The sequence below is a fragment of the Oncorhynchus mykiss genome, chromosome 27, assembly GCF_013265735.2.
Source record: "Oncorhynchus mykiss isolate Arlee chromosome 27, USDA_OmykA_1.1, whole genome shotgun sequence".
Taxonomy (NCBI): domain Eukaryota; kingdom Metazoa; phylum Chordata; class Actinopteri; order Salmoniformes; family Salmonidae; genus Oncorhynchus; species Oncorhynchus mykiss.
This window is the reverse complement of record NC_048591.1, coordinates 289,073-309,295: the sequence shown is the minus strand read 5'-3', so window position 1 is coordinate 309,295 and position 20,223 is coordinate 289,073. Positions and strand designations below refer to the sequence as shown.

The 20,223-nt window shown below is 42.8% G+C and overlaps 1 protein-coding gene across 2 annotated transcripts in view; it reads left to right on the top strand.

Moving 5' to 3' along the window:
- The first annotated feature begins 3,391 nt into the window (after positions 1-3,391).
- Positions 3,392-20,223, top strand: part of LOC110507290 (endothelin-converting enzyme 2) — an 87,590-nt gene continuing 70,758 nt past the window's right edge. The window contains exons 1-2 of one of the 2 annotated variants that reach the window (XM_021587172.2): positions 3,392-3,542; positions 3,661-3,806. In XM_021587172.2, coding sequence (XP_021442847.1) covers positions 3,774-3,806 — 33 coding nt within the window. In that variant the 5' untranslated portion in view covers positions 3,392-3,542; positions 3,661-3,773. Of the gene's footprint in view, positions 3,543-3,660; positions 3,807-10,193; positions 10,462-20,223 lie in introns of those variants that run through there. The other variant, XM_021587173.2, reaches the window with a different exon arrangement.

Here is a 20,223-nt window from a genome sequence, read left to right as displayed (position 1 = left end):
TTGGCGTATTTCCTATTTTGTTGCATTACAACCTGTCATTTAAATGAATTTTTATTTGGATTTCATGTAATGGACGCATACACAAAATAGTACAAATTGGTGAAGTGAAATGTAAAAAATAACTTTTTTAAATATATATATTTTTAAACTAACAGAAAAGGGGTGTGTGCATATGTATTCAACCCCTTTGCTGTGAAGCCCCTAAATAAGATCTGGTACTGTACATCCAATTACCTTCAGAAGTCACATAATTAGTTAAATAAAGTCCACCTGTGTGAAATCTAAGTGTCACATGATCTGTCACATGATCTCAGTATATATACACCTCTTCTGAAAGGCCCCAGAGTCTGCACCCCACAAAGCAAGGGGTACTAAAATGTAGCTTTTTGGGCATCAAGGAAAATGATATGTCTGGCGCAAACCCAACACCTCTCATCACCCCCGAGAATACCATCCACACAGTGAAGCAGCATCATGCTGTGGGGATGTTTTTCATTGGCAGGGACTGGGAAACTGGTCAGAATTGACCAGGGAAATTCTTGAGGGAAACCTTTTTCAGTTTTCCAGAGATTTGAGACTGGGACAGAGGTTCACCTTCCAGTAGGACAATGACCCTAAGCATACTGCTAAAGCAACACTCGAGTGGTTTAAGGGGAAACATTTAAATGTCTTGGAATGGCCTAGTCAAAGCCCAGACTTCAATCCAATTGAGAATCTGTGGTATGAATTAAAGATTGCTGTACACCAGCGGAACCCATCCAACTTGAAGGAGCTGGAGCAGTTTTGCCTTGAAGAATGGGAAAAAATTCCAGTGGCTCGATATGCCAAGCTTATAGAATGCAAGAGACTTGCAGCTCGAATTGCTGCAAAGGGTGACTCTACAAAGTATTGGCTTTGGGGGAGTGAACAGTTATGCACCCTCAAGTTTTCAGTTTTTGTCATAAGTCTTGTTTGTTTCACACCCAAAAATATTTTGCAACTTCAAAGTGGTAGGCATGTTGTGTAAATCAAACAATACAACCCCCCCCCCCCCCCCCCCCCCCAAAAAAAAAAAAAAAAAATTTTATTCCAGGTTGTAACGCAAAAAAATAGGAAAAATTCCAGGGGGGGTGAATACTTTCGCAAGCCACTGTATGTGCTTGTGCGTGTGTTCACCCATAGAGTGAATCTCAGTTATTGTAGTGGTACAGTTAGGCCTGAGAGATGCTGATTTCAAAAGACGGAACTATCAATAACCGTGTCTTTCCACTATCCAGTGACATTGTTTTCCTTTTAGAATGTTAAAAACAACCTCCATGTGTCTCAGAGCTGACAGTACAGCCTTGGTGTATTGATCACTGAATGGCTCTCAAATGAAGGTGCTTGGAGACACACTGGGGACGGAATTTCATAACAAGTACCTGAAAAAAAAAGTTATAAATGCTTTAGATTAACACAATACCAGAAGCTCACAAATCATCCATTCCTTTGTGTTTGTGTCTGTGTGGCCTATGGGCCCTGGTCAAAAGTAGTAAACTATAGTGGTTAAGGAGCCATTTGGGACGCAGTTGTTATTTATTAATGCGGTACATCCGTATATCTATCTAATGACCTCCAAATGTTGGTCATCTGTGACTTGTCACCCAATGCATTATTTCTGGACTAAAGAACTGCTGCAATTTCAGAGGTTCTTCAAATCACTGCACAAGTGTGCTGGTCTGAAGCCAGTCAACACATTTTAATTTTGGTTTGTAGCCATTGCAGCATTATTCAATTACTGGCCAGCCACTTACAATATTTGATTGATGCAATGTATAGTTGAAGTTGGAAGTTTACATACACTTAGGTTGGAGTCATTAAAACTAGTTTTTCAACCACTCCACACATTTCTTGTTAACAAACTATAGTTTTGGCAAGTCGGTTAGGACATCTACTTTGTGCATGACACAAGTATTTTTTCCAACAATTGTTTACAGAGAGATTATTTCACTTATAATTCACTGTATCACCATTCCAGTGGTTCAGAAGTTCACATACACTAAATTGACTGTGCCTTTAAACAGCTTGGAAAATTCCAGAAAATTATGTCATGGCTTTAGAAGCTTCTGATAGGCTAATTGACATAATTTGAGTCAATTGGAGGTGTACCTGTGGATGTATTTCAAGGCCTACCTTCAAACTCAGTGCCTCTTTGCTTGACATTATGGGAAAATCAAAAGAAATCAGCCAAGACCTCAGAAAAAAAAGTATAGACCTCCACAAGTCTGGTTCATCCTTGGGAGCAATTTCCAAATGTCTGAAGGTACCACGTTCATCTGTACAAACAATAGTAAGCAAGTATAAGTATAAGTATAAACACCATGGGACCACGCAGCCATCATACCGCTCAGGAAGGGGACGCGTTCTGTCTCCTAGAGATGAACGTACTTTGGTGCGAAAAGTGCAAATCAATCCCAGAACAACAGCAAAGGACCTTGTGAAGAGGCTGGAGGACACAGGTACACAAGTATCTATATCCACAGTAAAACGAGTCTTATATCACCTGAAAGGCCGCTCAGCAAGGAAGAAGCCACTGCTCCAAAACCACGATAATAAAGCCAGACTACGGTTTGCAACTGCACATGTGGACAAAGATCGTACTTTTTGGAGAAATGTCCTCTGGTCTGATGAAACAAAAATAGAACTGTTTGGCCATAATGACCGTTTGGAGGAAAAAAGGAGAAGCCAAAGAACACCATCCCAACTCACTCTGCTCCAGGGGAGAGGTAGAGACAGCGCTGCATTTCCTATTACACTGTGACAAATACTCAGACCTAAGAGAATATTTCTTTCCCAAAATTATAATTCAATACAAAGAATTTGAAACTATAAAAGATGAAGAAAAAATCTAATATTTATTTGGTGAAAAGCCAAAATGTGCAGTTTTGGCAGCCAAATATGTGTCCTTCTGCCACAACCTAAGGGACAGCCAGTGAAAAGTGCAAAGTAATGTCGATAATTTTTCCCATCTTGTTTTTTTTTGTCTTTCATACCACGTCATGTGTCTTCTCGGCCATGTTGACACTGGCTTTAATGTATTGTTGTTCTCATTAATATTGTTGTTGTAGTTGTTGTTAATGGTACTACCATGTCCATTAATGCTATTATTATTGCTGTTGGTCCCACTATTTATTTATATATAAATATATATTTTATATATAAATATATATTTGTATTTTTCGATATGTATACTTTGACAATGTAAGTAATAATGAACTTGCCATGTCAATAAAGTCAATTGAATTGAAAATTGAATTGAGTGAGAGAGAGAGAGAGAGAGAGAGAGAGAGAGAGAGAGAGAGAGAGAGAGAGACAGACAGACAGACAGACAGACAGAGAGAGAGAGAGAGAGAGAGAGAGAGGTAAGAGGGCGGAGTGTAGTCAGCAGTGTGATTGCAATCTTCCTTCTTGTTCATCCCAGGGTTGGCCGACTACACGCGTGAAAAGGCTTTTTTCCCAACATGGAAACATTCTGCTGTAGGTCTATTCTGCTTGCATTCGAGAGACACTCGTTTTGGGATTAGGTAATGTTATGCTCTGGCGCGCACAGTCCATTGCGGTCAATTGCGGTCCTAGATCAATACGGATAGATTGACATGTGTGGGTTTAGTACATATCCTTTTGTTGTTTGTTGTTCCACAGGATTTGGTAGAGCGAGAGAGATGGCTTCGCGATCCAGCCACTGGAATCGTCAGCAGCAGAGGTAGTGTGTCTCTTGCACTCGCCCAGCGGTCGATTTTGCTGTCTGTTGCACGATGAGCGTAGCTCTGCAAGATTTGCGGAACAACGTAAGTCTTGTAATGATTTGATCATCTTGTCAAACGTGATGCTACTCTTCTCATAATTTACCAGGAGACAGAGCTCCGTGGACTCGTATGTGATCGAACCCCATTGCAATCAATCACCATATTTATTGTGTTGTGTTTCTTACTGCTAAACCATTTCGCAGTCATGATTCGAATCTGACTTGTTTATATTCTGCACATGTTGTAGGCTATGCGGACAATAATGCTCGAGCAGATTCCCGGGTAAGCTTTGGTCCTCCTCATATCCATCCTTAAAATACTGTGTTCGGCGCTCACTGCCCGTGATGAAAATGGTGCACTTGCTCTCTCCATACAAACGTCGGTATCTTTTCATAATTTAGCAAAATACTTTCATAAGAGAAAGTGCAGCCTCAGACACTCATGCATAAATCCAGAAACACGTTTTTCCAGCATAGGCCTACATGCTATTGCATGTAATAATTTGATTGTATTTATTTGAAGTTGTTAGAGAGAAGTTGCTTAGCCCAAGGCCCACACCAGTAAATATTCATAGAGAGGCTGAGGTTTTATTCATTGTCATCTCTTTAAGGGCCACACAGCCTATGGTTGAGTTGTACTGTGTTCTCTCTATCTCACTCCTGTGCTCTCTCGATCTCACTCGTGTGCATGGGCTTTAGTTTTAGCTCACACAGCTGTGGAGCTTAGGAGACACTCAGTTTGAACGCCAGCACATAACAAATTTAGGCCTAACTTGTTTATTTTGAACTTCTCCATTTTGCTTTTTCATTTGTCCTCGGTTTTGAATATAATATATAGCACTTTAATCTCACTAAAAGGCTTCCTTCAGGTCTTGTATTTTGTTGACTCGGTGTGCCTTGCCCACACACTGCTGCCTATGTTGGCTGAAGTAGGCATAAGGACATATTATGGAACTGGAGTAAAGCCATGTATTTTACTATGATAACCAACACACAGCTATTGACTGGTCACACGGGACAGGCATTTTTGTTTTGTTATGTTGAGATTCCAGTCCGACAGGCTGTACCTGTTGTTGCTATGGTTCTGTTGCATTGTGTCGTTGTCACCTAAATATTATGGGATGTAAAAATGCACAACAATGACTATCTGTTCGGTATTGGAACAGTATTATGATACCAAAGTGAGATGTGAAATGTCTGTTGTGAACAGATAAGTCTATCTGGTTACAATTTGGGCTGGATAGGTCTTGTGTGTGTGCGTGTTTATTTCTGTGTGTGTTTATTCATGTGTGTTTGTCTGTCAACCATCAAACTGAGAGCAGGTGAAGTAGGCCTACTGCATGGGCTCTGCTTCAGGCTTATGGCTCTGTATAGACCTGTCTGTAATGTAGGCCTACGGAGCTGGAAGAGCAGTCCCCAACCACTGCCCAATATGCCGTGAATCAATTAGTAGCCTGTAGTCCCCAGGGGCATTTCTGAATATCTTCATTATCTCTCTAATGAACATCATTAATAACGCAATCTGTGCACTGGGCCACAGTCAAGCAGGCTGTCGCCCGCTAGACACACTGTGCACTAACTCAACAAACTGTTACAAGGCCTCTACTGTTCCCAGTACCTGTGTTAAGAAGACCAATGGTATTTACACTGCCTCAAAGGGCTGATCTCATCACACTTTAGCATGTAGGACATCAAAGCACCTCAGGTCTGTTCCGGATAGTAGCATGCAGAGACATGCACATGTGTGTATGTCATGAAACACTTACTCGCACAGGCGTGAGTAACATAGTGTAATGACCCTGGGTTTATAAGCGCAGAAATCGACTTTGCCGCACGAGCATGCTTTTTTGATAGCGCGCCGGACCTCGGGCTCGAAAGTCGAGTGTTCGAGACCTGCTTCCTGCTGTTTCATTACAGTGGTGTCAGAAGTGATCGGACCTTGCATCCACGACAGTGCGTGTGCTTGGCCGGTGAGCGCGTTCCTGTAAGACGTAGAGCCGCAAGCTAGCGTGAGGACGCGCTCTTTGAAAGGAGGGAGTAGTGTAACGACCCTGGGTTTATAAGCGCGGAAATCGACCCTGCCGCACGAGCATGCTTTTGCAGCACAGTCGATAGCGCGCCGGACCTCGGGCTCGAAGGTTGAGGGTTCGAGACCTGCTCCCTGCCTGTTTCATTACAATACTTTTATATACAGAGATCCATTTCCATATTTAGTCAACTTCTCTTTTGATTAACTGCCTTAATTTTGCTGGACCCCAGGAAGCAGCAGCTAATGGGGATCCATAATAAATACAAATACCCAAAGTGATTTACAGTGCAGACATACAATTTCATATTAGTGATCCCAGGGGGAATCACACCCGCAAGCCTGGCATTGCAAGCACCACGCTCTACCAATTGAGCCAAACAGGATTATTTCAAGGAAGCAGCAATGACGCACAGACATGCCGCCCTGAGGTGGTTGCTCGGTAACGGTAACACTTTACTTGAAGCGAACAGGAATAATGCGTTATCACTTGTTATAAGCATGTATGAGCATATATATAACTTATTATAAGGCATATGATGATAATAATATGTCTTAAATCAGGATCATTATGAGATGATGCTATACTATACATGCTATACATACTTTCAATGTGTAGGAAATGCATCAAAAAGCATTAAAGTGACAATCCAGATTTCGAAAAGCAACAAAGCCTTCACCTCGCCACTTGTTTTGTTAAACAGCTGAGGGGGCTGGAGAAATGTAACCACTCTGAAATTCATAGACAGAGATATAGATGCAAGGACTGACCATCCATGTCATGAGATCAGCATTATATTTTTGTAACCATGTTTTTTAAGCAAAATGCATATGCATTTTTATACATTGTCATACGTCTCTGGGTGGCCTCAGTCTCAAGTAAAGTGTTAGCAGTTGCTTTGCTGTGACCAGTTGAGGGAGTGATGGGAAAGGCCAAGCCTGAGTGGCTGGAGAAGGAGGCCCTTGAGTGACCTGAACCTGGGGTTTATCAGGGCTGGGTATCCTGTGTGTGCGTGTGTGTCCTGCCTTAGGGCGGTGGGGTGAGCCCCTTCCTGTCTGAAGCAAGACTCTCCGTCTGTCCTGGCTCCATCGGCAGGGCTGGAGAGGTCAACGGTTATGTCCTAAATAGCACCCTATTTCCTACAAAGGGCTGTCCAAACATAGTGCAATAGTGTATCTAGAGAAAAGTGTGGCATAATTTGAGATTTGACTAATTTATGATTAACCCTATGCAGGCTCATCATCAAGACTTGAGACAATAAGCTGATTTATTAAGATCATGTAAAACCCTCACCACTGTCATTTGTCACTAACTGTCATCCATTTTAGCCTGTGTATCCTAAATACATGGGATGCGGTCTGTGTTTATTTTCCTTCGTCCACTGCTTTCTATTTAAATGCTCTCAGACATATTTTAAGTCCTCCCTCCTCTTCCTTCTACTTCCCTCTATTCCTCCATAACATCTCTCCTGGCAAATCTTTCTCTCTAACTCTAACTTGGTTGCTTGACAATGTTTCTCCCTCTCTCTCTCCATCTGTTCCACCCATCCACCAACCCACCTACCCCCCCCTCTCTCTCTCTCTCTCACTCTCACTCCCCTCTTTGTGTTTTTCCTGATCTCGTTGTTTCACAACTGTGCAGTGTATCACCTGAGATGGACAAAACAGAAGGAGAGGAGGGGTGGATAGGCATGAGGAGGTAGTTGTGGGTATGACCATATGAACTGACCAGGCAAAACTCTGGGGCCCAGTTATAACCTTAGGCCCCTGTAAGGTCACATGGTTAGGGAAAACTCAGGGCCCTATAGAAATGAGGTTAAGAAGTAATTTTTTGTGCCCTGCTTTTGGTCTACTGGATAACATCAGTGTCCTTTAGCACTTATCTGCCAGGGTTTGCATGGGATAGAATCCTCGTCCCTCCGCAACTTTGTCTCACAAATGTCTCCTCACTTCTCTGTCTACCTACCTGCCTGTGCAATAGAATACCTAAAACAAAAATAAAATAAAAATCCCCTTTTCACCTATGTGTGTTGTCATCCAATATGTACTATACGTATTACTGAGTATTTTATGTAAATGTTCATATCTGTGTAGTTCCCTTGAAATTGTTATACTGTTTGTAGAATTGCGGACTGTGTATGTATGCATGTGTGTGTGTACCTGTGTGTGTGTGTGTGTGTATGTGAGTGTGTGTTTGACACTTGGAGAATTAAACACGGTTATTGCTCTCATGGTAAAAGTACTCAATTGTTGTACTTGAGTAAAAGTAAAGATACCTTAATAGAAAATGATTCACGTACATTTTTAATAAATAAACTCACGGGACAATTTAATCTATTTAATATTTTTTATGGACAGACATGGGCACACTCAGACATGATTTACAAATGCAGTATTTGTGTTTCGTGAGTACGCCAGGTCAGAGGCAATAGGGATTACCACACGTTAAATTGATAGATTCATATTATTGGACCATAATTCTGTGGTGCCCGGGCATTCGAAATGTAACGAGTACTTTTGGATGTCAGGGAAAGTCTATGGGGGTAATAAGTCTATATTTTCTTTCTGAATTTAATGGAGTAAATAAAAAAAAATATATAAACAGTAAAGTAAAATGAAGATACCCCCCAAAACTACTTAAGTAACACATGTCCTATTAAAGGAGCCACAAAGCGGGTATATCCTCGAAGCCTCTGTTATTTTCTGAAGAGACGGACATTGTCCTTTTTCTTATCCGGAATATTCTTCTTTTGTCCCCCCTCCCCCTCCCCCCTCTGTCTTTCTTTCTCTCTTTCCTCCAGTCTTCTCTCCTTCCTCCCTGTCGTCTCCCCTCCTTCCTTTCGGTAGAGATAGAGAGAGAAGAGAGAGGGGTAGCCTTGATGCCTAGATCAGTGACGTCATTCTCTCTCCCTGGGGAGGACTCTACTGTCTCCCTCCTTCTCCCCGTCTGCCCCTCCCTCTCTTTTACTCTCTCAATCTGCTGTTCTCTTTAATAGATGACGCACTGAAGGGGACGAGTAGGGGTCAGGGGAGGAGAGAAACAGGAGAGAGAGAGAGATTAAGAGAGAGAACGTGTCATTTTTTCAGTGTACACACACTAACAAACAGAGGAATGACATCTGTAATGTGTGTTTGTTGGACTGAGACAGAGAAAGCAAAGGGAAGAGATTTTTTGGTTTGTTTGTTTGAGCGTGTCTCTATGTGCGTGTGTGTATACGTGCATACGTGTGTGTGTATATGTACCCAATTCATCAGCCTTTTACAGATGCACATCAATTAAAGCAAGGTAAGCTTAGTGTTTCAACAACACTGGACTAATGTTGCTTATGTAAGATTTACATAATAGAGTATTGGCAGCCTCCCCGGTTTTGTTTGTTGTGCTTGTTCATTTACAGCGCTCGCAGTGTGCTCTTGTGATGTGCGCTCAAGTGGCTAACTTCATTAGGGCAGCATTTTGTTGTCGGCAGAGAAGAGAATGTCCTTTCTGTGCGCGAGCAACAACAACAGTCATGCAGGCTCTGGCTAAAAGTAGTGCCCTATATAGGGAATAGCGTTCCATTTGGAACCTCTCTGTGGTGGGTGACTGTAACCAGGGAAGGGAAGGGGGCGAGGACGCCCTCTAGGGGTAGAGGTATGGAAGTGCACAATGACAGTGGTCACTGAACAGATGAATGGTTTGGTACACTTAGAAAAAAAGGATTCCAAAATGGTTCTTCGACTGTCCACATAGGAGAACCCTTTTTGGTTCCATGTATAACCCTATTTGGTTTCATGTGGAACATTAAGAAAAGGTCTCTACATGGAACTGAAAAGGGTTATTCAAATAGTTATCCTATGGGGACAGCCGAAGAACCCTTTTAGGTTCTAGCTAGCACCTTTTTTTTTAAAGAGTGTAGAGCTCCATGCATGAATGGGCATGTTGTTATTGTCAGTACAGATACCAAATCTAGGTTTAATACGTGCCACAAGTTGTAAAATGATTGCAAGAACAGGAAAGCTCTCTCTCTTCCTCTCTCTCTCTCTCTCTCTCTCCCTCTCTCTCTCTCTCCCTCTCTCTCTCTCTCTCTCTCTACCTGTCAGTCTTTCTCACTTTGAGGAATGTGGCTTTCGTTCTCTTGGAATTGTCTGTCTTTTTTTATAATAATGCACACAGAAGCAAGCTTGCCAAAGAAAATGGACCCCCCTCCCTTTCCCCTCTATGGGGTAAAATTACCCATCCATTTTTCTCTGCTCCTTTTCTAAGAAGTATATCAAAATCAGTTTTACTAATCTCACACTGTTTCAATCCCTATCCCTTCTTTCTATCTATCTTTCTATATTTTTAACTTTCTTTGTCCTCCCATCCCCCACCTCCTTAGCAGATTCCCGCCTCTCTTCCTTCACCCTCTCTCTCTCTCTCTCTCTCTCTCTCTCTTTTCTTCTCAACCCCCAGCTCATGCTGTTTGTCTGCTTTCTCTTACTCTGTAACTCGCCCTCTTTCACTCCCACTGCCTTCCTTTCACCCTCCCTCGCTCTTCAATTGCTTTGTGCTCAGTGTTTATAGTCCTTCACTAACTCTGCATAGAGGGAGAGAGTGAGAGACAAGGAAGAAAGAAAGAAAGAAAGAAAGACAGGGAGGGAAGGAGACAGAAAGAAGAAGTGTAAGGACAAACTCTTGAAAACTTTATTAAAGGTAAGTAAAGCGGAAATGTTCTCATTTATCCCTCCATCTCTCTCCCCCCTCTCTCTCTCTCTTTCTCTCTCTCTCTCTCCTTCCGTCTTCCTACTTCTCTCCTATGATTGTTCTAACCTGAGAGAATAAGCTTATTGCCCATAAACCACCTTTTGACAGCTGCGCTGTGCCGGGGGTGTGTGTCAGGCTGTTGCTAAGGGCAATAAAAAAGTATGTGTGTGAATGTGCCGGTGTCTCTGTGTGTGGGAGGGAGTTGTTGTGACTCTCTGGCTTGGGCTCATTTTCAGAGAGAAGAGAGAAAGGTCACGAATTGAAGAAAAGAGGAAAGGGAGATTGCTGAACCCTGACTTACGTTTCTGTGTCACTAGTGAGCAGCATTTGATGTGTGTGTGTGTGTGAGCAGGACTCTGCCCTCAAGTCCAGGATGCAGTGGGCTGATAGAGGGGTTTGAAATGGTAAAGGACATGGATCCTCATGCACACACACGCATGTGCGCACACACACACAGAGACACACACTACCATTTGAGGGTCCAGTGTGAGTGTCTGTGAAGGTCAAACACTGAAGTGGTGAGAGAGGGACAGGGAGTGTGTTAGCTCTGAGATGTAAGCAAAGAGAGGGCCGTTATTTACTTACTGCTTCTAAGGACAACATCGGCCCACAGCTGGCTAGATCGAAACGGCTTGTATTGAGCAATAGTCCTGATTCTCACGCTCAGAATATGTCTCTTTTGCCTGTGCAAAGCAGAATGTGAAATCTGACACCACTTGAAGCTGGGTTGTCCCTCCTACCATTTCATTCACTCTTCTGACTGTCCATCAACTCCTGGCTGATTCTTATGTCACAGCCACTAACAACACATATGCCTGGAATCCTAACATCGTAACGCAGCAGGAGAGAGGGGTTTCAGTGCTGTAGCACTGTCAGAGTTCAATTTATAGCCCATAATGTAAAATAATTCATAGATTTTAAACAAAAAATATTTTCTATTTGTCATAGACAGACAAGATTAATATGATTCGAAAGGGGAGTTCTTAACGAGTTCAGGAACTAGTTAGATCTCTGTGAGACGTTCACAGCGATGGGGCAGACGTTTTGATCGAGACCTTTTCTAACACTAAATATACAAATATGTTTTTTTATAGTTAATAGGAAGGTCAAATCTTATTGTTAGTCGTTTGAAAAAATCAAAGTAATTTGGAGCCTTATTCATACAGTTTTAAAATATTACGTATTTTTATATTTTTATCATATTTGTACTGTGTACTTGAGCTTGTGTCCTCAAAAGTGACTACACAATTTATAACTATTTTTTACCAGAAAGGTGAGATCTTAACCTTTCTTGGAGTATGCAACATTACTAGTTACTGTTTTTGGCCCTCATTTTCCATTACATTTAGTTACATTTAAGACTTGTGACAATTCTTATGGTTCCATTTTTCCAGGCAACTTGGCAAGGTCTGGTTTGTGTGTGTGTGTGTGTCTTTACTGTGTATGTGCTTGAGAGTGATGCTGGTGATTATTTGTGTTTAGTGAGGACCTCGCCCATGTCTCATGACGTCTGTGTGTCTGAGCACCTTCACTCAGGGAAGATCAGGGTCCTGGAGTAAACTGCCCCCTTCCTCCCCTTCGCTCTATCGGTCCCTCTCTTTCCCCCCTTTCTGTCTGTTCCTCTCCCTTTTTTCTTTCTCTGCTTCTCTCCCTTATCGCTCTCCTTCTCTCTCTGTCCCCCCTCTTTCTCTCTTTCTGTCTGTCCCTCTCCCTTTCTATACTTCTCTCTTTATATGTCACCCTCTCTCCCTCTCTCCTCTCTCTGTCTCTCTCACTCAGTCCCTCACTAATTTTCTCTTGCTCAGTATTCTAGTCAGCAAGTCCTCCTTATCTCACCCAGTCACAGCAGGTTTTGTTTCCTTCGCTCTCTTTGCCTGTGTGTCAAAACACGAGTTTGTCAAAACATGTCTGTATGTATGTATGTTTACAATATGTGTGCATGTGCGTGAAAGTAAGTGTATAACATGATAACCGTATGTATGTGCCTGCGTGCATGCATGCGTGCCTGCATATGCGTGTGGGGGACTGTGGTGACCTCTGTGGCAATACGGTGCTGAGGTGAGGTGAAGGGTGACTGTATTTCCAGCTCTTGGGGCAGAAGGCTGGGCTGTGCCAGGGTGAACTCCACCAACGCCGCTTTCCTTAAAAAACACTCCACAGGAAACCACTTCAAACAATCACATTCCGCAGAGTGAAAGTTACACACCACTCTTGCAGCTCGGGAAAACCTCTCCCTTCCCTTCGCCTCCCTCAGCATGTTTACTCTCTCAATTCAATTCAATTCAATTCAAGGGCTTTATTGGCATGGGAAACATGTGTTAACATTGCCAAAGCAAGTGAGGTAGATAATATATAAAGTGAAAAACAATCAAAATTAACAGTAAACATTACACATACAGACGTTTCAAAACAATAAAGACATTACAAATGTCATATTATATATATATATATACAGTGTTTTAACAATGTAGAACTGTTAAGGGACACAAGATAAAATAAATAAGCATAAATATGGGTTGTATTTACAATGGTGTTTGTTCTTCACTGGTTGCCCTTTTCTCGTGGCAACAGGTCACAAATCTTGCTGCTGTGATGGCACACTGTGGAATTTCACCCAGTAGATATGGGAGTTTTTCAAAATTGGATTTGTTTTCGAATTCTTTGTGGATCTGTGTAATCTGAGGGAAATATGTCTCTCTAATATGGTCATACATTGGGCAGGAGGTTAGGAAGTGCAGCTCAGTTTCCACCTCATTTTGTGGGCAGTGAGCACATAGCCTGTCTTCTCTTGAGAGCCATGTCTGCCTAAGGCAGCCTTTCTCAATAGCAAGGCTATGCTCACTGAGTCTGTACATAGTCAAAGCTTTCCTTAATTTTGGGTCAGTCACAGTGGTCAGGTATTCCGCCGCTGTGTACTCTCTGTGTAGGGCCAAATAGCATTCTAATTTGCTCTGTTTTTTTGTTAATTCTTTCCAATGTGTCAATTAATTATCTTTTTGTTTCCTCATGATTTGGTTGGGTCTAATTGTGCTGTTGTCCTGGGGCTCTGTAGGGTGTGTTTGTGTTTGTGAACAGAGCCCCAGGGCCAGCTTGCTTAGGGGACTCTTCTCCAGGTTCATCTCTCTGTAGGTGATGGCTTTGTTATGGAAGGTTTGGGAATCGCTTCCTTTTAGGTGGTTATATAATTTAACGGCTCTTTTCTGGATTTTGATAATTAGTGGGTATCGGCCTAATTCTGCTCTGCATGCATTATTTGGTGTTCTACGTTGTACACAGAGGATATTTTTGCAGAATTCTGCGTGCAGAGTCTCAATTTGGTGTTGGTCCCATTTTGTGAAGTCTTGGTTGGTGAGCGGACCCCAGACCTCACAACCATAAAGGGCAATGGGCTCTATGACTGATTCAAGTATTTTTAGCCAAATCCTAATTGGTATGTTGAAATGTATGTTCCTTTTGATGGCATAGAATGCCCTTCTTGCCTTGTCTCTTAGATCGTTCACAGCTTTGTGGAAGTTACCTCTGGCGCTGATGTTTAGGCCAAGGTATGTATAGTTTTTTTGTGTGCTCTAGGGCAACAGTGTCTAGATGGGATTTGTATTTGTGGTCCTGGTGACTGGACCTTTTTTGGAACACCATTATTTTGCTCTTACTGAGATTTACTGCCAGGACCCAGGTCTGACAGAATCTGTGCATAAGATCTAGGTGCTGCTGTAGGCCCTCCTTGGTTGGTGACAGAAGCACCAGATCATCAGCAAACAGCAGACATTTGACTTCGGATTCTAGCAGGGGGAGGCCGGGTGCTGCAGACTTTTCTAGTGCCCGCGCCAATTCGTTGATATATATGTTGAAGAGGGTGGGGCTTAAGCTGCATCCCTGTCTAACCCCACGACCCTGTGTGAAGAAATGTGTGTTTTTTGCCAATTTTAACCGCACACTTGTTGTTTGTGTACATGGATTTTATAATGTTGTATGTTTTACCCCCAACACCACTTTCCATCAGTTTGTATAGCAGACCCTCATGCCAAATTGAGTCGAAGGCTTTTTTGAAATCAACAAAGCATGAGAAGACTTTGCCTTTGTTTTGGTTTGTTTGGTTGTCAATTAGGGTGTGCAGGGTGAATACATGGTCTGTTGTACGGTAATTTGGTAAAAAGCCAATTTGACATTTGCTCAGTACATTGTTTTCATTGAGGAAATGTACGAGTCTGCTGTTAACTTCTTGCTCCTACTTGAGACGTCTGCGTCTCAAGTAGGCACCTGGAAATGCAAATGCGCTACGCTAAATGCTAAATGTACTCGTTAAAACTCAAACGTTCATTTGAGAATATAAAATATACATGTAGGGTATTGAATTAAAGCTACACTCGTTGTGAATCTAGCCAACAAGTCAGATTTTTAAAATGCTTTTCGGCGAAAGCATGAGAAGCTATTATCTGATAGCATGCAACACCCCAAAATGCCTGAAGGCGACGTAAACAAAAGAATTAGCGTAGCCGGCGCTACACAAAAACGCAGAAATAAAATATAAAACATTCATTACCTTTGATGATATTCTTTGTTGGCACTCCCATAAACATCACAAATTGGTCTTTTTCCCGATTAAATCCGTCCATGAATGCCCAAAATATCAATTTGTATGGCCTGTCTGCATCACGAAAAAAGCTCTCTTCCAACACGCAACGTCATGTTTAAAAATTATATAAGTTGCCTATATTCTTTGATAAAACACTTCAACCTACTTTTATAACCCAACTTTAGGTATTTGTAAACGTTAATAAGCGATCAAATTGATCACTGGGCGATCTGTATTCAATAGCAGCTACAAAAGAAAACAGTGTCCATTTTTCAATCTTCCAAAATCGATTGAGGTAGGCTGGATGGAATCACGGATCTATTGATAATGTCTCAATGGATTTTTGTCAATGAAAATGATGTTTTTGGCGACATCGTGTGGAAGCTGTAAGAATTGCATCCGTCTCCATATTAAATTTGGTTTCCTTTAAATAATCCATGAAAGGGGCGCATGGATACTTTTTTCAGATTTCGATGAAACACACGCTCTGTTATAGTCACAGCCGTGATTTAACCAGTTTTAGAAACTTCAGAGTGTTTTCTATCCACACATACTAATCATATGCATATACTATATTCCTGGCATGAGTAGCAGGACGCTGAAAAGTTGCGCGATTTTTAACAGAATGTTCGAAAAAGGAGGGGGTAGGATAAAGAGGTTAATGATAATGCAGAGGATTTTCCCAAGGTTACTGTTGACACATGTTCCATGGTAGTTATTGGGGTCAAATTTGTCTCCACTTTTGTGGATTGGGGTGATCAGTCCTTGGTTCCAAATATTGGGGAAGATGCCAGAGCTAAGTATGATGTTAAAGAGTTTTAGTATAGCCAATTGGAATTTGTTGTCTGTATATTTGATAATTTCATTGAGGATACCATCAACACCACAGGCCTTTTTGAGTTGGAGGGTTTTTATTTTGTCCTGTAACTCATTCAATGTAATTGGAGAATCCAGTGGGTTCTGGTAGTCTTTAATAGTTGATTCTAAGATCTGTATTTGATCATGTATATGTTTTTGCTCTTTATTCTTTGTTATAGAGCCAAAAAGATTGGAGAAGTGGTTTACCCATACATCTCCATTTTGGATAGATAATTCTTCGTGGTGTTGTTTGTTTAGTGTTTTCCAATTTTCCCAGAAGTGGTTAGAGTCTATGGATTCTTCAATTGCATTGAGCTGATTTCTGACATGCTGTTCCTTCTTTTTCCGTAGTGTATTTCTGTATTGTTTTAGTGATTCACCATAGTGAAGGCGTAGACTCAGGTTTTCCGGGTCTCTATGTTTTTGGTTGGACAGGTTTCTCAATTTCTTTCTTCGATTTTTGCATTCTTCATCAAACCATTTGTCATTATTGTTAATTTTCTTTGGTTTTCTATTTGAGATTTTTAGATTTGATAGGGAAGCTGAGAGGTCAAATATACTGTTAAGATTTTCTACTGCCAAGTTTACACCTTCACTATTACAGTGGAACGTTTTACCCAGGAAATTGTCTAAAAGGGATTGAATTTGTTGTTGCTTAATTGTTTTTTGGTAGGTTTCCAAACGGCATTCCTTCCATCTATAGCATTTCTTAATGTTACTCAGTTCCTTTGGCTTTGATGCCTCATGATTGGGTATTGCTCTGTTTAAGTAGACTGTGATTTTGCTGTGGTCTGATAGGGGTGTCAGTGGGCTGACTGTGAACGCTCTGAGAGATTCTGGGTTGAGGTCAGTGATAAAGTAGTCTACAGTACTACTGCCAAGAGATGAGCTATAGGTGTACCTACCATAGGAGTCCCCTCGAAGCCTACCGTTGACTATGTACATACCCAGCGTGCGACAGAGCTGCAGGAGTTGTGCCCCGTTTTTGTTGGTTATGTTGTCATAGTTGTGCCTAGGGGGGCATATGTGGGAGGGAATGCTGTCACCTCCAGGCAGGTGTTTGTCCCCCTGTGTGCTGAGGGTGTCAGGTTCTTGTCCGGTTCTGGCATTTAGGTCGCCACAGACTAGTACATGTCCCTGGGCCTGGAAATGATTGATTTCCCCCTCCAGGATGGAGAAGCTGTCTTCATTAAAATATGGGGATTCTAGTGGGGGGATATAGGTAGCACACAGGAGGACATTTTTCTCTGTTAGGATAATTTCCTTTTGAATTTCTAGCCAAATGTAGAATGTTCCTGTTTTGATTAATTTAATGGAGTGAGTTAGGTCTGCTCTATACCAAATTAGCATACCCCCTGGGTCCCTTCCCTGTTTCACACCTTGTCATGTACTGTCATGTTGTGTCTTGTCTCTGTCCTTTCCCTTCACCCTGTCTCCCTCTGCTGGTCGTTGTTAGGTTACCTTTTCTCCCCCGCTTTCCCCCAGCTGTTCCTTGTCTCCTCTTGACTACCTCGTCACCCCTTCTCCCACCTGTTCCCCTTTTCCCTCTGATTAGTCCCCTATATCTCTCTCTGTTTTTGTTCCTGTCCTTGTCGGATTCTTGTTTGTTGTGTTTCATGCCTGAAACAGACTGTCGTCATGTTTGCTGTAACCTTGTCTTGTCCTGTCGGAATCTGCCGGTCCGTCTGAGCCTACCTATGTTTGGTAATTAAAGAAGCTCTGTTTAAGTTAATTCGCTTTTGGGTCCTCATTCACGCACCGTAACACACCTGGTAGTTTGGTGGATGGGACTACCAGCTCTCTGTAACCTAGAGGGCAACCAGTGGGTCCGTCTCCTCTATACCAGGTTTCTTGCAGGATGACAATGTCTGTATTACTGATTTCTTTGGTGAAGTCCGGGTTTCTGCTCTTTAGGCCAAAGGCAGATGACCTCAGGCCTTGGAAATTCCAGGATGATATAGTGAAGGCTTTTTGTTCCATAGAGTGTCCAATGTTGTTGGTCGTGGTTTGGCCTCAGGCCAGTAAGTGTGAGCAGAGCCTGGGGTGTGGATGTGTCTGGGTGTACTGTGGTCTGGATGTAATTCCTCTTGGCGTGGGTCCTCTATGTGTAGGTCCAGGGGGGGGTCCTGCAGGTCTGGGAGGGTGTCTTGCTGGTCAGGGTGGGGTGTCTATTGATCTGTTGCTCCTGTGTGAAGTGTTGGGGATACATTTGAGAGCGATGTCCTTTAGAGTCCGGGCAAAGGTGGGCACTGCTGCCTTGTAGAGGTGGACCTGGTCATAGAGGCTGTTCAAGTCCAGGGTGGAGTGGTGGGCCAGGAAAACATTTGGTTTTGAGGCACAGTCACAGGAAATACTTGCGTTTACCCGCTGTATTGTGGCAGGGTGGAAGTCTTTTCGTGGTAGCAGGGTGGAGATAACCATTTGTGCGTTGGGGAAAGTAGAAGAAGCCTTTTCAATCACTCCCTTCAGTGCTGTGGCCACCCTTTACTGCTGTGCTCTCGGGTCGGTTGTGCCTGTGTGTATTATTATGTGGCTGGGTGAACCTAGTTGGTCCTCAGACAGAAGGTCGAGGGCGTGCTGGGTGTTTGGACGCCAGAGTTTAGACACACTTTCTTCTATATATTTCCCATTTGAGTCCATAAGGAGTACAATCTGTGTCTTGTGTTTGTCCTCAGTGGGTGTGAGGGGGTTGTCAAAAGGGTTATCAGGGTGGCTGACAAGGGGGGTGCTCAGAGGGGGTGAGAGCCGCTGGGCTTGTGGTTCTTCATTTGTCTGTTCTGCTGTGATGTCGACTCTATGGTCAGGGTCTGGTGTGGACTGTTCTGCTGTGGTGTCGAGACTTTTGTCAGGTGCTGGGGTGGGCTGTTCTGCTGGCTTCTCTGTGGGGGTGGCCACCTCTCTAGTGGGTTGTTCTCTGTCACACGCTGTCCCCCTCAACCTCCCCTCCGTCCCCCTCACCCTCTCCTCCATCCCCCTCAACCTCTCCTCCACCAGCAGTATGATCCTCTCCTCTAATGCTCTGTTCTTCTCCTGATTCTGCTCTTTCTCCTGTTGAAGTTGTCTCACCACAGTCCAGAGTGCAGATATGTCTCTGTCCACCTCCAGCTATCCGGGTCTGGTTAAGGGGGTGTTGTTGTGCTGGACTGTTGTCTGGGTCTGTGCTGACTGAAGTGTAATCACCTGCTGTTCCAGCTCCACCTGTCTTACCTCCAGCTGAGTGAATTTGTCCTTCATTTCAATGAGGGAGTGGTAATCTGTGCTGGGAGGTTGACTCTCCGCTGGGGGTTGCTCGTCTGTGGGGTTACATAATGAAGAGGTCTGGTCTGACCCGCTCGGGGTGGGGGTATCTTTATCAAGGGAGAGCTTCTCCTGCTGGGCTAATTCTTTGATTAGGTGAAAGTCCAGCTGAAACTGTTTGTGGTTACCCTGTACCATTACTGTTCCGGACTTATAGATATTTATATTACCTGACTCAGAGTCCTCGTTATCAAGTATCCTGAGTTTCCACCCCTCGTTAACCCCCCCTCTCTTAACAAAGGGGTAGTGTGCTAATATAGCACTGTGCCATGCCAGGGGATGGTTTGTGTGGAAGATAAGGTTGCTGATGTTCCCATTTTTGTAATAGTCAGCAAAAAGTGTCTCTTGATTTTCCATAAGGAGCTTCATTTTGTAATCTTTTCTTGCCTTATCATTCTTTACATGCACAGGGTACTGTATTTTAATTACCTCTGAACAGCGGGAGGGAGCTTCTAAGGCCTCTCCATTTGGTTGGGGTAGACTGTGTGACTCTCCTGCCATTGTTGGGCTAATGGGCTCTCTCTCTCTCTCTCTCTCTCTCTCTCACTCACTCACTCACTCACTCACTCACTCACTCACTCACTCACTCACTCACTCACTCACTCACTCACTCACTCACTCACTCACTCACTCACTCACTCACTCACTCACTCACTCACTCACACACATGTAGCCATACACACAAATACGCAAATTTATACTCTCTGAATCCCATTTAGGTATACAGGGCATTCGGAATTTATTCGGACCCTTGACCTTTTCCACATTTTGTTATGTTACAGCCTCATTTTAAAATGGATTAAAACATTTGTTTCCTCATCAATCTACACACAAAACCCCATAATGACAAAGCAAAAAAAAAAAATCAATTTTTTTTTGTTGCAAATGTATAAGAAAAACCCCCGGAAATATCACGTTTACATTAGTATTCAGACCCTTTACTTTGTTGAAGCCCTTTTGGCAGCGATTACAGACTCAAATAT